General features: G+C 46.6%; 2 protein-coding genes across 2 annotated transcripts; both read right to left on the reverse strand.

Moving 5' to 3' along the window:
• Window positions 1-1,581: 1,581 nt before the first annotated feature.
• LOC103054201 (kelch-like protein 35) lies at window positions 1,582-7,246 on the reverse strand. Its single transcript, XM_007440458.2, has 4 exons — window positions 7,180-7,246; window positions 5,944-6,022; window positions 5,227-5,454; window positions 1,582-3,028 (listed from the first exon to the last, which is right to left on the reverse strand). The coding sequence occupies exons 1-4, from the start codon at window positions 7,244-7,246 to the stop codon at window positions 1,582-1,584; spliced, it is 1,821 nt and encodes a 606-aa protein (XP_007440520.2).
• A 3,363-nt stretch (window positions 7,247-10,609) lies between these two features.
• LOC148216390 (cartilage intermediate layer protein 1-like) lies at window positions 10,610-14,274 on the reverse strand. Its single transcript, XM_088136653.1, has 4 exons — window positions 14,265-14,274; window positions 13,294-13,465; window positions 12,030-12,136; window positions 10,610-10,747 (listed from the first exon to the last, which is right to left on the reverse strand). Exons 1-4 carry the CDS (start codon window positions 14,272-14,274, stop codon window positions 10,710-10,712), a joined length of 327 nt encoding a protein of 108 aa, XP_087992779.1. The 3' UTR covers window positions 10,610-10,709.
• Window positions 14,275-14,804: the final 530 nt, after the last annotated feature.

Raw genomic sequence — 14,804 nt, forward strand, 5'->3', positions numbered from 1 at the left:
ACTTGCCTATTGGCAAAATAATAGATTTATTCCAATGTATTGTACAGCCTGAATATTAACAACATTGCTGTACAATTTTGGAAATCTAAGAACTCTGATAACCCTTAAATAGGCCAACATTTCATCTGCATATAATAACAGCTTGTGTTCAATTTCTGCTATCTATGTACCTTGACTTCATAGAATGATCTAATAAGAGAAGTCGAATGTTCCAACAGCAAATTAAATATAGGAGTAAATAAGGGACATCTTTGACAATGCTTCTTAATTGGAGGCAGAGGAATAACCGATTAGTAATTATGTGAGAGAAAGGACATGAATGATAACATTTAATCCCCCCAATGTGATGGAAATCCGTATTTTCATAACTAGTTCCATATACCATTTTAAAAGCTTTTTTCGTATTCCCAAAAGCCACTACAACCATTTCATAATTCTCAATTACTAAAATCTCAACTGACAATATATCAGAAACTTGGTGTCCTTTCAAAACGTCAGATTATGCAGGATGAATGATGGAGGATAATTGCTTCTGCAAGCTTTAGTCATGGTCAGAATCTTTGTATTTCATTTAACAAAGATCATTTGCACAGTCTGGAGGTTCTTTCTCATTCTCAGAGTAACTATTATTGAATAATAATAATAATAATAATAATAATAATAATAATAATAATAATAATATAGAATTGGGGGAGAGGGGTCTTTGGGGTGGATGTTATTGTGTCATTCAGACTGTTCCAAAGTGTTCTGGAACAAGTCCATGAGATACTTGGAAACTGAGGTTGTTCTAAGTAGGTGCTAAAGTTTGGGGACCTGTTTGGTGGAAACCAAGAAGCCAACAAGATCTACTGAAGATCTGTGACACATAAGAAGCTCAGTTGTGTAATTACTGAACTGAACTGATGTAGTGTTTAACTAGGGTAGGTCCATCTTCAGGTTTACAAATTACACAAGGGTTTGATTTGCTGAACTTACAAAAACCATCAGAGGGTTTGGGGACGAACCCTGTCAAGGAGATAAATTATTTTAGCCTGTAATTCAACCAGAATCAGCAACTCAAACCTACCTGTGGCATTCTAGACTGCACCTTAAATTGCCCCTCGAATTTATTTAAAAGAAATAAATGAAAAACAATGGTCAGAATCTTAGGTCACCAAATCCCATGAAATTCTAGTGTGATGACTTGAGGCCTACAATGTCAGGTGAGAACACCAACATCTTACAGAAGAGATGATGCAAATCTTCTGGGATTTGGTGCTTTGAAGAGATTTGGGACATTTATGAAATGATCTGAAGTGGTTTTTTCAACCATGGCAACTTGAAGAGGTGTGGACTTCAACTCCACACCTCTTCAAGTTGCCGAGGTTGAGAAACGCTGTTCTAAAGGCTGCTGTCTCTTGTATGGAAGAGCTTCATAGCTGAGGTCCTCAGTAACTTGCTTGGACAAGCTGGGACTTGTCCTTTGTAGGTTAGCAGGCAAAGGCATGTAGAAGTCAGCGGTGATTGTACATAATTTCAGTAGAATTTATTTATAATTCCTGCCTGATTTTCACTCGTGCAGAAGAACAGCCACTGGGGAGACTATGATTTGGTGACAGCTGCCACGAGAACCAGAGAGGCCACTTGGAAAAGCTGGAGAACATGAGGTTTGGGTCTCAATAAGGTCACACACCCAAACCTGCTGATACCCTCCCGGGGCACGGGGATTTCAGAACTGCTCCGGTGCCAGCGGGACTCGCCAGGCTCCCAGTGGTAAATCGTTTTGTAACGCTGGGCTAAGTCTTCCCCACCCAACACGTAGATCCGCTTCCCACAGCAAACCACCCCTGCGTTGGCCAACCCTCGTGGGAGTTTGGGAATGCTCACGCTGTAACTCACTCTGCCAGCTTCGTTGATGAAGACGCATTTGCGAGTGCTGTGGCGGTTCTCGGGCACGAGGGCCCCGTCCACCCAGTCCCGGGTCTTTTTCTCTGCGTATCCCCCAATGACGTAGATCCCGTTATCTGCAGCCACAGCTCCTGCTGCGAAAAAGCCGGTGGCCAGGGGCACTTGAGTCCATGTGTTAGAACCAATCTCATAGATCAGGACTCCCTTGTGAAACAGCCAGTGGTTTGACACCCCGGTGGCACCCCCAAGGAGATATAGCTTCTCCCGCAACACACTGGAAGCGGGGTGGCTTAGGGCAAACGGTAGCTTGGCCATTGCAGTCCACTTCCCCGTCGCGAGATCAAGGCTCTCGGCCAGATTTAAGAAGCTCTGGAATCTGCACCATCCTCCCATGGCGTAGAGCTTCTGGCGGTGGCACACGAAGCCATGCGCAGCCCGGGGCACAGGCATGGCCGTGAGCTGCAGCCACTGGTTGGTGAAGGCGTTGAACTCAAAAATGGTGGCGGAGTAAGAATTCTTGTAGACGCCTCCTGAGACGTAGATTCTGTCTCTGTCTGAGGTGCAGCAAGCGTGAGTCAACGACTGCAAGCCAGGGAGTTTCTCCCACAGTTCAGTCTGCGGCTCATAGCAGCTCATGTGGGCCTCTTCGGTCTCCAGCTCTTGATACTCACACATCTGGGTGTCAATGAACAGAATGTGTGGCTTGTACATGCCGTGGCGCAGCCCACGGGTTTGACGCAACCGGTCTTGGCCGTCCATGACCTTCCACTCAAGGTCCAGATCTCCCCACTGCTCCAGGTCTGCCTGGAGCATGTCTTGCTCCTCTGGGCCTAAGAGGGGGAAACGGACGTGGCGCAGGAGCTCTCCGAGGAAGGGGCTGCGCTTGGTGGGCTGGCCCTGCACCCAACGCCGCACCACCTGGTAGACCTTGAGCTCCGAAGCGACGGTGAGGTCGTTGGAAGAGATCACGGCTGTGAGGTCACCAGGGTCCAGTTGGAGGAAATCGTCCTCTTCGAAGCTCTGGTCAAAATTCCTGATCAGGAGCCAGAGGACAGCATGTAGGAGGGGTCGGCTGTGATGTGCTTGAGCCAAGGAGTATATCTCAAAGCAGTTCTGCACGGAGAGATGGGCCACCAGGAACCTAGGAGGGGAGAGATGGAAGGGGAGAGCTGCCGAGCGTTTCGTCTTCGAAAGATAAGCCAGGTTGCTTTTGTTGCAGGATGAGGAAAGATGGGAGAAGTAAAGAAACGCCTTGAGTCCTCCTCATCTCCACGTGGTTACAGACATACCCATGGAGATTTCTTAGCAGTGGTATGGAAGAAGTTTGACACAGCTGCCTTTTTTTACTTCTTTCTTTTTTACTGTCTAGTACAGTGTTTCTCCACTTTGTCCACTTTAAGATGCGTGGACTTCAACTCCCAGAATTCCCCAGCCCGCCATGCTGGCTGGGAAATTCTGGGAGTTGAAGTCCACCCATCTTAAAGTTGCCAAGGTGGAGAAACACTGGTCTAATATGCCCTCCAGGACTGTGATTTTCTAAGAGTTCCCCATTCAAGTACTAATCATGTCTGATTCTGTGAACCTTTTTTCCATGTTCAGCAAGCATCAGCCATCACAGCTATAGAAAGAATGGCAGTTCTGAAATCTGAACTGGTTTGATAAAAGACGGGGATGGAAGACCATCTGGGGCATTCCTGTTGGCTCCTTGCGTTGGTCCCGGTCCTAAACTCTGACGTAGGATAGATCTGGTGAGAAGAAGCCCAGGACCGTGAATTCTGCCCTGACCCTGCAAGGGTCTGCCCTTCCTGAGAAAGGGAAGACTCATGGTGGCACGCTGATTACAGACATACCCATGGAGTCCCACTGGATGCAGTTCACATCACACTGTTGGTGAAAATGCCCCCTTCTGCCTCGTGATCGTTCCAGAGCCAGGCGCAATCTTCCATTTTCCCAAGCATTTTAAGGAATTTTGAGCTTTACTTGCCGAATATTATTTTACTGGGGTTTTTTTATGTATCTGCTGATTTTTGGAGGCGGTGGCATTGTTTTAAAAGGTGTGTTTTTAAAAGTTTCTCTACCAACCAGGAAACCGTTTAGAAATTAGAGCCGTGCAAAGAGCCTTTCAAAATCTTCCAAAAATTAGCAGCTGAGAAACTAGGTGGACATCTTCCACAAATAACTTCAAGGTTAAGATCCATCCTCTCACTATTTCTTAGTCGGGGGCCAGGTTATTTGAACAGCTGCCTTTCCCCAATTTCATCTGCCCGGCCCACCAGATCGGGAAGACAGGGTATGTTACAGGTCCACTCTGTTTAAGGAGGTCCATCTAGTTGGACCAAGAAGAAGGGCCTTCTCTGTGGTGGCTCTCTCCCTGTGGAACATCATCCCCATGGAGATAAGACTGGCCCCCACCTTGATGCTCTTCCAAAAGGCCCTGAAGAGGTGGTTTTGCCAAAGGGCCTGGGGATCCCAGGTTGATATGGAGCCCATCAAGTGGTGTATTGTTGTTGCCGGGGGGGGGGGGGTACTTGGGGTTTTATTTCTGTAAGTTGCCCGGAGTCACTGTGAGTGAGTTGGGGGGCCCTATAAATTGCTTTAATAACTAAATAATAAATAAATAATCCCGCAGGAACCACCGTAAAGAAAGCGTTCAGAGGATTGCGAATGCCTTTCCTTGGATTGACTGAGAATCTAGGAAGCCCGGGAGCAAGGACTGTGAAATGCAAGAGGGGTTCCCCCCACCTTGACGGCTTCATCACCACATGAGAGCGAAGGCGTTATGCCCTGCCTGTGAGAATTTCAAGGAAACCCTCTTCTTGGCCTGCATTTCGGACGAAATACCTCTCTCGAACAGATGGGACAAAAATGACAACCAGCAAGGGAGTGATTTGGTTCGGTGACCGTAGGAAACAACGAAGCAAGTGAATAAAGAGGTCCCAGCCAGCCCCTTGTGGCAAACCTTGACTCCCACCGTTGCGATCCTTCGCCCAGTCTTCCTTTTCCTTAGCAGCAGCGGCTGATGGAAGAAAATCTGGCCGACCGATGAGTCGGTTCCACAAGGTGCGAGAAAAAGTCAAGTCTCCTTTGAGTCAAGCCCGGCTCCGAGGAACTCAGTGGGTGTGCTTATGCATTCTTCTCGCTTGTGCTCTGTCGGCTACCTCTTTGGGGCTTTCCCGTTCAAGCAGGCCTGCTTGGTGCTTGAACGGGAGACCACTAGGAAATCTTGGGGATGTAAGGTGGAGCTTGGCCTCCAAGCTCCAGCCCACCCAGTGCTACCCTCTGCTGAGATCAGCCCGGGAAGCCCATTGCGGATTGTGATGAGCAATGATGTGATCCTACCTGCAGCAGACGTTTTGCAGCGGGGTGATCTGCAGCTGGCTGGCCCCCGTGAAGAGGAACGGAGCCAGCTCAGGGGTCAGCGCCAGCTCCTCCGTGTAGATGTATCTCAGGATGTTCTGCACGATCGACGGGGACACGTTCTGCAACAGGACCTCTTTCTCTTGGCACTCTTGGCCACCTTTGACAAAGACGTCCCGGAAGTAGGGGCTCACGGCTGCTAGCAAGGCCCTGCAACAAGAACCGAACGTCCAAGTTCCTGGACCTGTGTGTGGATTAGATATCTGTGGCTCCTGGGGAAGACGTCTTGACGGTTAATCCCCAGCCCAGCATCCCTGGGAGGCTGGGGGATCGGAGAGGGAGGTCTGCTCCAGGGCCAAGCAGGCACCAAACCTGAGCTTCTCTGGACCCCGTCCAACAGATAACCCAGTTCTGGACCAGGTACATTCATCCAGCTGTCTAGGTTAAACCAATCCCCCTGCCTGGAAGGCTGTCTCATCACGACCTACGTTGGCCTTTCTGCTACAGCAGTGTTTCTCAACCTTAGCCCCTTTAAGATGGGTGGACTTCAACTCCTTGCTGGCTGGGGAATTCTGGGAGTTGAAGTCCACCCATCTTAAAGGGGCCAAGGTTGAGAAACACTGTACGACAGTATCTGGAGCTGGCGATAAAGCCAAGAGTGTTGCTGTTCTGCCAAGGGGGACCACGAGAGGCACTTACCTGTGGCAAGGAAACCTCTGTCCGTCAGCCACGAGGGTGACGTCACAAAGCAGCTTCTCCTGGTACATCTCAGTTAAACCTGGCTCCAAGAAGAGGACACGGGCTCAGTTCCAAGGACCCCGAGCCAGCCCAGGGCCGGGTCAAACGCTCCGGCACCCGCCACCCTTCCCACGTTTCTCTCTTGTTTCAAAGCTCAAGGTTGACCCGAATCCTTCGGCAGGGGGGAGTGGTGTAAAAATCCCTGCGTGGATTTTTGGAACAGGGTAGACTTCTTTAGAAAAGTCTTTTGCAGGTTATCTATCAAATATTATTTCAGTGGTAACCATCAGGTTTCCAAGAAAGCGGAGCAGCAGAATTGAAAAAGGGCTGGTGAGACATGCTGTCCCTAGCATGGATAATCTGGAAATTCACTTCTTTTCTTTAATTTCTCCTTAGTTAAGAGTGAACAAAATGAACCTCTCCAGTGCATGACGCTCCTTCCTTTTCTTGTACAATTTGATGGAAGAGAGTTTGATTTCCAAATTTCTTTCAAAGGGGAAGAGCACTTTGGAGAAATTTTCAGGTGTGACAATTTAGTGTTGCAGAACTTACTCAGGGGTGTTTGCAGGGAGGAGGTCAAAAAAGTCAAGACGGCGACTGCAACCACGCAATTGAGCCCCGTCTCCTTTTAATGTCACAATGCATGTAAAAAGGGGTGTGGCCTCAATCACACCATTGTGACCAACCTCTTGACTTTTTTGACCTCTTCCCTATGGACCCCCACGTGCTGAGTGAGGACGTTGCCGACTTTCATGCATAATCTTCTTCGATGCCCCCCAATAATGAAATAAGCTAAAAAAATACACTCTAGAGAAATTCAGAAGAAATTCTCAACCCCTCCCTCAAGAATAAATAAATAAAATAAATAAACAACCATAGTTACTTTTTCAGAGGGAGAAACTTTTTAAGAAGTTCGATTTCAGCACTAAAATCCTTTCTACGCTGGGCTTTGTTTGTCGTCCTGGGGAAACTTAACACACTCCGGACAAATGAGTTATCAACAGTAAAAACGTTCCGGCTTGGACTGCTATGTTGCACCCATTCCCCATTTCAAATAGGTATATTTTCCTATTCACTCCATGGCAAGCCAGGAATGTAGGTTTCTAAACCACAACGACCCATTCACAAAACACACCGTCACAAACCAGCTGATCCCAGGAACGGTTGTGTGAACCCAGCCAAGGTGGGGCATCTTACCTTCTTTCAGCCCAAGAGGCCTCGGTTTAAGCTTTGTGGCTTGACCATTCTTATGGCTGGAGCTCATTATGAGCTGTAAAAGAAAGAACGGGAGAAGGAAGAAGCTCGTGGCTGCCGTGCAGGGGAATGAAAAAGAAAAAAGAAAAAGAAAGGAAAAGGAAAAGGAAAAAAGGGAATGAAAGAAAAAACGACTGGAGAGTTGCAACAAGATTTGGAGGACCTTCTGAGTTTATGGCCCCTAATATTGTAATACTTCTCCAGGATGGTGCAATATAGGCAGAAGGGCTGACTTTAGGGCTGAGATCCTGTGCTGTGTGCTTTCCCTGTTCTTTCCTCCTTCCTGTGGTCCTTCAACCTTCTCGAAGTCATTTCTGAAGCTTGAAGGAGCCTCTAGGAGGGGAGCATGGACTAAAATGCTGAGGGATCAGGAAATGCAAGGAATTTGGCCAGGCAAATTGCAAATTGGTTCAGACAAGACGTCCTGGATTCAGGGCCACAGAAGACCGGCCCATAGAAGTTCATAGGGCTGCATCTGTGTATAGCCCAATCCAAGATTCGCAAATGTGCTGCCGTGGCCCCGTAAATTAATATTGAGTCAGTGAGACCCCCATGAATAAAAGATACAATTTTATTGGGGTGAGAGTTGGGCAAGAAATAGTGGGGTCCGTAAGGGCAGTAAAAAAATCAAGGTTGTGGTTGTGTGGTCAAGCCTGTCCATTTTTATGTGCATCAGTGTCTTGCGCGTGTACAAAGGTGCAGGACTTTGACGCTGTCCTGGCGACTGCAGTCTTGACCTTGATGCCCCTCCCGTGGAGGCCACTGGCAAGAAACTATGCCCCTCATTTTTACTAAGGCAAATGTATGGCAAATAAAACAGTGACAGAATCATACAGCTTTATAAATAAAACTCTTTCCTTGGGAAGAAGCATGCCCTTGTTAATATTTAAAACTATTTTTAATGGGAAAGGGATGGTAACGAGTTAGCTGTGGTTTGGGTTAAATTTACTGCACAGTGAGTTTTTTACCTTGACTGTTTTTTCTAATGTTTTCGTATGTATTTGGATTGCCTTTTATATGTTATTGTCAGCCTAGAGTTGCTATGGCAAGATATATAAATGATGAACAAACCAAATCAGCTTTTCTTAAACTGCTGCAGCTTGCAAATCACTGGCAGCCGCAAGGGGCTTCTGGAGCTGCTCAGAGAGGCTATCAAAACCTGTATTTCTCTTCCAGGCCATTGACTATAAATCCCTCCTTCCACTTGTTTGCAGTCTCCCCCCCCCCCCCCCAGCTTCCTCTTGGCCTTTCTTCCTTTTCCCTCTGTCGTAATGCCCTCTGCAAAGGGAGGGTCACAGCATTACCGAAAAGCTTTGCAGTAAGTATTCCTTCAAACAGACCACCCTATCTTAGAATACGTTTTTCTTTCTTTAGGTTTCCTTCAGGTTGAGCACAATTGCTGGGGATCGTAAGTACTTTTCTGTGCAATGCTATGGGATGGGATGATATTTCTTCCTACTGGAATGTATTCTTCCCATTCTAGTTTGCATGCCTGGGAATTCTTAGTGGTCTCCCATCCATGCACTACTAGCCAAACTTAGCTTTTAAGAGATAGCCAAGGTCAACTGGGTGCTCTGCCGTTTGTTCTTAAACATTTACCCGTCTCTCTGATTTAGGTTGGCTATGGACCAGTGTAATTTATTTTATTTATTTTAAGGTACGGTTTATTTTATTGTGGTTTTGTTCCAAATGGTGTTTACTGTTCTCTTACGAACTGCTCAGGCTTCATGGGGAGAAAGCAGCGCAGATAACAAATAATTTTTTGGCATCCCAAATCGGGACATGAGTGGCTGGAATTCTGGACTTGTAGATGGGCTGGGAAAGGGGCAAAATGCCATCCCTTCTGAGCAGAAATGCTGTCTCCTTACCTCTGGAGTGCAGGGGTGGGGTGGTAGCTAGGACCTGCAAAAAGGGTCAGAAGGAAATGTCGCTCTACTCGGGCCCCATCAGTCTGGGCCAACGCGGTGCCCAGCTTGCCTGACAGCCTCGCCCCGTGCCTGCCCGCTCTCTGTGGCTGCTTCTCCAGAGCCCGCTGGTGCCCGCTGCCATCCCTGGAGGCCGAGAAACTCTGCCCCCCGGGAGCCTTTCAGCCCCTCTGGATATTCAGCCATTGTGACATCACCTCTGCATCTTGCCCTGCATGCAGAGAGGAGGCAGTGGATTGGCTGGAGGGGAATCTGAAATCCTTCAGGGAGACCCCCGGGGTGGGCAGAGAGCCGGGTGAGCTGGGGGCATCCGGGCATTTCTTCTGGCCACGCTTGGAATGGGCAGTCAGTGACTTTTGGAGAGCGCCCAAGCACAGAGGGGGACAATGATTTTTCAGAGGGATCTTTTGAAACTCACGTTGGTTATTAAAGCATAAATGGGTTGCGTTTGCTGTCTCTGTGTGTGGTTCATTTCAGTAAATGAAACCAATCGGAGGCGGGCACCTAGCTGCAGATTTAAAAACCAAACATTGGTCCAAATAAAATGCAGTGGGATGGCATCTGATTTTCACCTTTGTGAAATGTCCAAAATAATGTGGACAGTTTCCTTGGGAGGGGGGAATTAAATATTACATGGTGATTGATTTAACCCCAACAGGTAAAAACACATTGATGTGCTGCTTTGGCCAAACGTCTATACAATCTGGAAGGAATATGGAGGGGACCAATACACATGATTGGGGCTGAACAAAAAGCAAACATGTGCATTGTACTGATATTTAATCCAAAAGAAATCAGAACCAAGAACTGTATTTTCAGAGCAAATGTCCTGGCAATGCCCACCAGTTCATTTGCACATTGAATCTCAGGCTCGACCAGATTACTAAGTAAACCCATTTTCTGAGTTGCACAATGCACTGAAATGCAAGCTAGCTAAATGGAGTGGTTTGCAATCAGGCTGAGCCACAGAGAAAGTAACCATGTTTACAATTAACCAAGTTTAGCATGCTCTGCTAATGCAGCCCCCGGATTTTAACTGACCTGGTTAAATGTGTTCAACTCCCAGAATTCCCCAGCCAGCATGCTTTAAGATGGGTGGACTTCAACTCCCAGAATTCCCATGCATGCTGGCTGGGAATTCTGGGAGTTGAAGTCCACCCATCTTAAAATTACCAAGTTTGGGAAACACTTCTCTAGAGGGTGGCCCAACTGATGGTGAATGGAGCGAAAACCAAGGATGCCAACTGGGGCTTTGCAGGGCAATTTCCAACCCCCTTTTCTTTCACTGCACGTGTTCACATTCAATGCAGAAAACCTTTGGGGCCACCCGGAGAGCAGAGCATGTGGGGCGCAGGATTGAATGAGAGAACTGGGCCCCAAAGACCATCTTTGAGACTAATGTTCATTCTATGCTTTATTATATTATCATGATTATTGTATTATCAGCCAGCAATAACAGAGCAAAAGCCTCATTCATTTCTTCCAAGAAGAACCAGAAGCCCAGATCTTCGGCTAGTGGGTGGCAGAGGTCAATTGCTATCTTCACAGTCAACCAGTCTTCACATTTTCATCTTTCTGGTCATCCCCTAAAGGACAGAAAAACAGACATTCAGCATTTAAATCATTCCAATTTTCCTCCGTCCATCTCAGCAGCCTTTACAATCAGCTCCATCAGACTCTTCCCCGATACTCATTCTGAGCGTTTAAACTTTCAGAAATTGTGTTTCAGCCTCGCTCCTCCATCTGCCTCATTCCTTTTGTGTTCTGCCTTTTGCATTTTAAGACACCATGCAGAGGTCTTTTTGGTGGAAAAGCTGAAACCTGATGCTTATGGTCAATGAAAAAAGTGACCGAGTCGTCTGATAAGCTTGCTGGCTCACAGCAACAAATTTGGAGATGGGATGTCCACCTTCTGAGTTGCTCAGTGGATAAGATTTCTCTGCCCAACTTTAAAACACTATTTCAACATCTTGACTGGTTTCCCTTCATGACTTGTATTTGTCATATTCTAGGGCTTTCATAATATGGTTTTATTGTTTTATCAGCTGCTGTTATGTTTTTGTAAGAGCAGATTATACATTTAATTCCGAAAAAACCCTAAATAGCCACCAAATCCCAAATGAACAATTGAAGTGCCATAAAACTGCTCAGCCGTTCTAAAAGACATTCTGCAACGAAGGAGGGAAGGGTGAAGATTATGAGCAAACTTTGTAAGGGGCTGTTGAAATTTACCCCTTTTCTTGACTGAGGCGTGTAAAGAATGCAGTGTTTTATGGTGTGACAGTCTCCACGTTAACCTAAATTGTGTTCGATCAGTTTTCTTTTATTCCAGAGTGCAGGACATAGAATAATGAAGGTAAGTGTGAACTGGTTGCCCAACGCCAGGATCGCGATCACATGACCGTGAGGGTGCTGCAATAGTTGTAAGTGCAAGGATCAGCTGTAAGTCCCTTTGTTCAGCACCCTTTGTAACTTTGAACAGTCACTAAACGAATGGTTGTTAAGTGAGGACTACCTGTAATCAATGACAACTCCACCCTCCTTTCCCAATGTGGGCACTTTCCAGATGTTTGGCCACCACTGAAAATTAAAGTCCATATCTGAAGGATTCAGGTTGAGAGCTGATGGCACTGAAGGAAAATTAGGACACATTTAGAACTGCACGAGCAAACATGGTGGAAAGTGCTCCGTCCAGTGTTTGGAAACCAACATCCACCAAATTAACCAGGAATGCAGAATGTGGCTTCTGCTGTAGGAATAGAGGGAGTTCATCTCAAGGACCCCAGTGCAGCTGGAGGTTGGGAATGTGCTCATTCAAGGTGAGAGGGAAATATTTCACAGCATTTACAGATTACAGCACAAGCTTACCTGAGCAGAAGGAGTCAGGGCAGACAAACCGCACCTTGTAATCACGGCAGAAACCCCTTTTCCCCTGGTCCGCATTGATGCAAGCAAACCCATTGATCGCGTCAATCCTGCAGGCAGGAGAAGAATCATCGGAATATATGTAGAGCAGATGGGTCCTTTGAATCCCCTCTTGCAGGATTCATTCTGCTCTATCTGGGCTGCAAAGAGTCAGAGAACCACTAGAGGGCTGCAGAGAGATACTGACAACGAACGCTGCTGCCCTCTAGTGGCTGGCTGGAGTTTGCAGGCCACATTCCCCTACCAAGGCTGGGGAATCGGTGGGCGTGCAGCCACTTTACCTGATGCTGTTTAGGTTCCTTGCTCAACTGACTTGCTTAATTTTTAAAACGAGTAAGAAGCTGACTTCCTGCAAAGCAAAGCACTAGCCTGGGGCTTTGCATTTATTTGCAGAAGGCTTTGGGACTTCACCAAGGTCCCACTGGGATGGTAGCAAGTCTCTGCCAGCCCTTGAATGCTGCATGTAAGAACAGTAGAAATCTTGGACTTGGTTGCATTGTATACATTGTTCAGGTCCTGCACGTAATCACTTAAACCAAATAAAATCATTTTCCTTGCAGAAGTCAGTTTAAAATTGCCTACAATTTTCACACTCCTTCCACGTGTTCCATGCAAATAAGTGTGGCAGGTTTTGTTGCTCCTCAAAGCCTTCTTTGAGCAGAGATACAGATCGGTTAACAAAATGAACCGCTGCATCGCTCCGCAACTGGCCCTGCCAAGAGCGTCTTCTAAAAACCACTTCCAGCCTCTGGTACTGTGTGGCTCGGTCTCCCTTTCCTTTGAGAGGCGATGTCAGCCTTCCGCGGTAGACCAGACAGGAAACACGACCAGATGAGCTAATTCTACTTTATTGTAAGGCTACATGAACAGAATCTTGCAAGTCTGAAAGGACAACTTTCCCGCCATCTCTTTTACTGCCTGATAAGTTAGGGAGGATCCTTTCTGAGTTTCTTTCTCCACTCATTATGCAGCCGTGGGCTATGCCCTCCCTTATCTGACTGTTCCCCAGGCAGCATCTCTTTGCCCCGTCTCCCAGGGTCTTTCCCACAAGCATTAAAACTGAGTAAATGATGGAAAGGGGCCGGGGGCCAACTCCTTTGTCCTAAATTGCCAATTTCGTTAGGAACTGGTGCTTTGGCACCGGCGGCCGAGAAAGTTCATGCATCCTCAGATCCAGGATGAAAAGGAGGAGATTGGGGCATCTCACCGGGCAAATAGCTGTCCTGTCTGGGACGCGGGGATTCCGTTCACTGTCTGGACCTCAATTGCGAGGGGCTTAATACAGAGAGCTTCTGGATGTGCTTTTCTTATGTAGTAAACCAACTCAAAGTCCCCTGTGCCCGAAGGGTTGTCTTGATTGATCCATTTCGTCTTGCAGACTAAGAACAGACAAAACAAGAAGGAAGTTATTGGTGTTAGAGATGGATGTGTCATTTCTCTTTAATAATTGCAGTATAATGAACTTAGATCCTTTAATTCCTCGTACGTATAACTATTTTGGTACAAGGCCTTCTCCTGCAAAGTAGCTTTGGTGGTATCATCTCCACGCTTCTTAAAGTTGCTAAGGTTGAGAAACACTGTTCTAGGCAATATTTTTAAATGAGTTTACACAGTGCATTTACTTGGTGAGTGAATTAACTCCATTTTGCCAGTCCACCGCGTTGTACGCCTATAAATGGGCTGGGTTTGTTTAACACGCTAAGCTATAAAGAAACTAAACTAAGCTAGTGCTAACCAAGTTTAGTATATTGTGCCAGTAGGTCTGGTTAAGGGTTTTGGGCAAAGCCAGTCTCCATTGTTACTGGATTTGGGTACTCCCTGCCTTACGACATCTCTCTGAAGAAATTCTGTGAAATTAATTTGAACCTCTTTCTCTGCCCACAGGTAAGTGAGGAATTTGAGATCCTTTGACTAAGAGGGGGCTGAGAACACCCCCCAGCGTTTGAACCCTATCAGAAAATCCCACACTGTGTCCAAGGGAGTGAGATAAAAATGCCAATTCCAATAAAATGCAAGAAATCATAGCATGTTAAAAAAAAAAATCCAGATCCTATCAAATGCATTTATGCAGAGAAAGCCGTGTTAACATGTTGAGCCAAAACATAGTCTGTTCATCATGGCTTACTGAATAATCCAAAATTGGCTGATTTCATGCAAAGAACCCAACCATGGATCTACCTTCACCCATGTGGTTCCTAGGGCTACTTTGTAGCCCCCCTTCACCCTGAAATCTCACCACTGAAAGTCAGCAGTAAAATAGCTGATTTGGGCTTGCATTTTTTTTCCTTTTACAGAATTAAGGTGGTTATGGGAGCAGGAAGGCTCTGAGAGGCAAACCTTTCTATCTGCACTGTGTGAAACGTCCACTTCCTGTTAGGCCTCCCTTGGATCTCCATGCAGACCCTGTCCCCCATCAAAAATAGATTTCAAAAAATACCAACGCTCTGAGAAATACATCTGTTGTAGAAAAGAGATCAAGCTGTCTTCCACAAGAATCTCAGCAACACCGTGTACCAAATGCATATTCTATTTACAGCAAAAGCAGTGGGCAAATTCCTTTTCCCCTTAAGCAAATCTCTTTGGGATGGAAACTGTCCCCATCTGGTGGTGACCTGATCTGGCATTAGGTTGTTTGGTTTGGACCGCACAAGAACCTGTTCTTGCAACTCCCCATAAATGGCCCCAAAGCATGTAACCAGCATTTGGCCATTGGCTGAT

This window comes from Python bivittatus, unplaced genomic scaffold (assembly GCF_059951505.1).
Source record: "Python bivittatus isolate LINGU-HERP-01145 unplaced genomic scaffold, Pbiv_v1 ctg000090_np1212, whole genome shotgun sequence".
Taxonomy (NCBI): domain Eukaryota; kingdom Metazoa; phylum Chordata; class Lepidosauria; order Squamata; family Pythonidae; genus Python; species Python bivittatus.

Excerpts from the sequence above, each read along its gene's own strand:
- LOC148216390 (XM_088136653.1), bottom strand. Across the intron at positions 12,137-13,293 it reads ACAGGACAGCTATTTGCCCG|GATTGACGCGATCAATGGGT; the intron begins GTGAGATGCCCC and ends TCCTGCCTGCAG. Across the intron at positions 10,748-12,029 it reads CCCTGACTCCTTCTGCTCAG|GGGATGACCAGAAAGATGAA; the intron begins GTAAGCTTGTGC and ends TCTGTCCTTTAG.
- LOC103054201 (XM_007440458.2), bottom strand. The coding sequence starts at position 7,246 with ATGAGCTCCAGCCATAAGAATGGTCAAGCCACAAAGCTTAAACCGAGG. Across the intron at positions 6,023-7,179 it reads GCCTCTTGGGCTGAAAGAAG|GTTTAACTGAGATGTACCAG; the intron begins GTAAGATGCCCC and ends TCTTGGAGCCAG. Across the intron at positions 5,455-5,943 it reads CAGAGGTTTCCTTGCCACAG|GGCCTTGCTAGCAGCCGTGA; the intron begins GTAAGTGCCTCT and ends TTCTTGTTGCAG.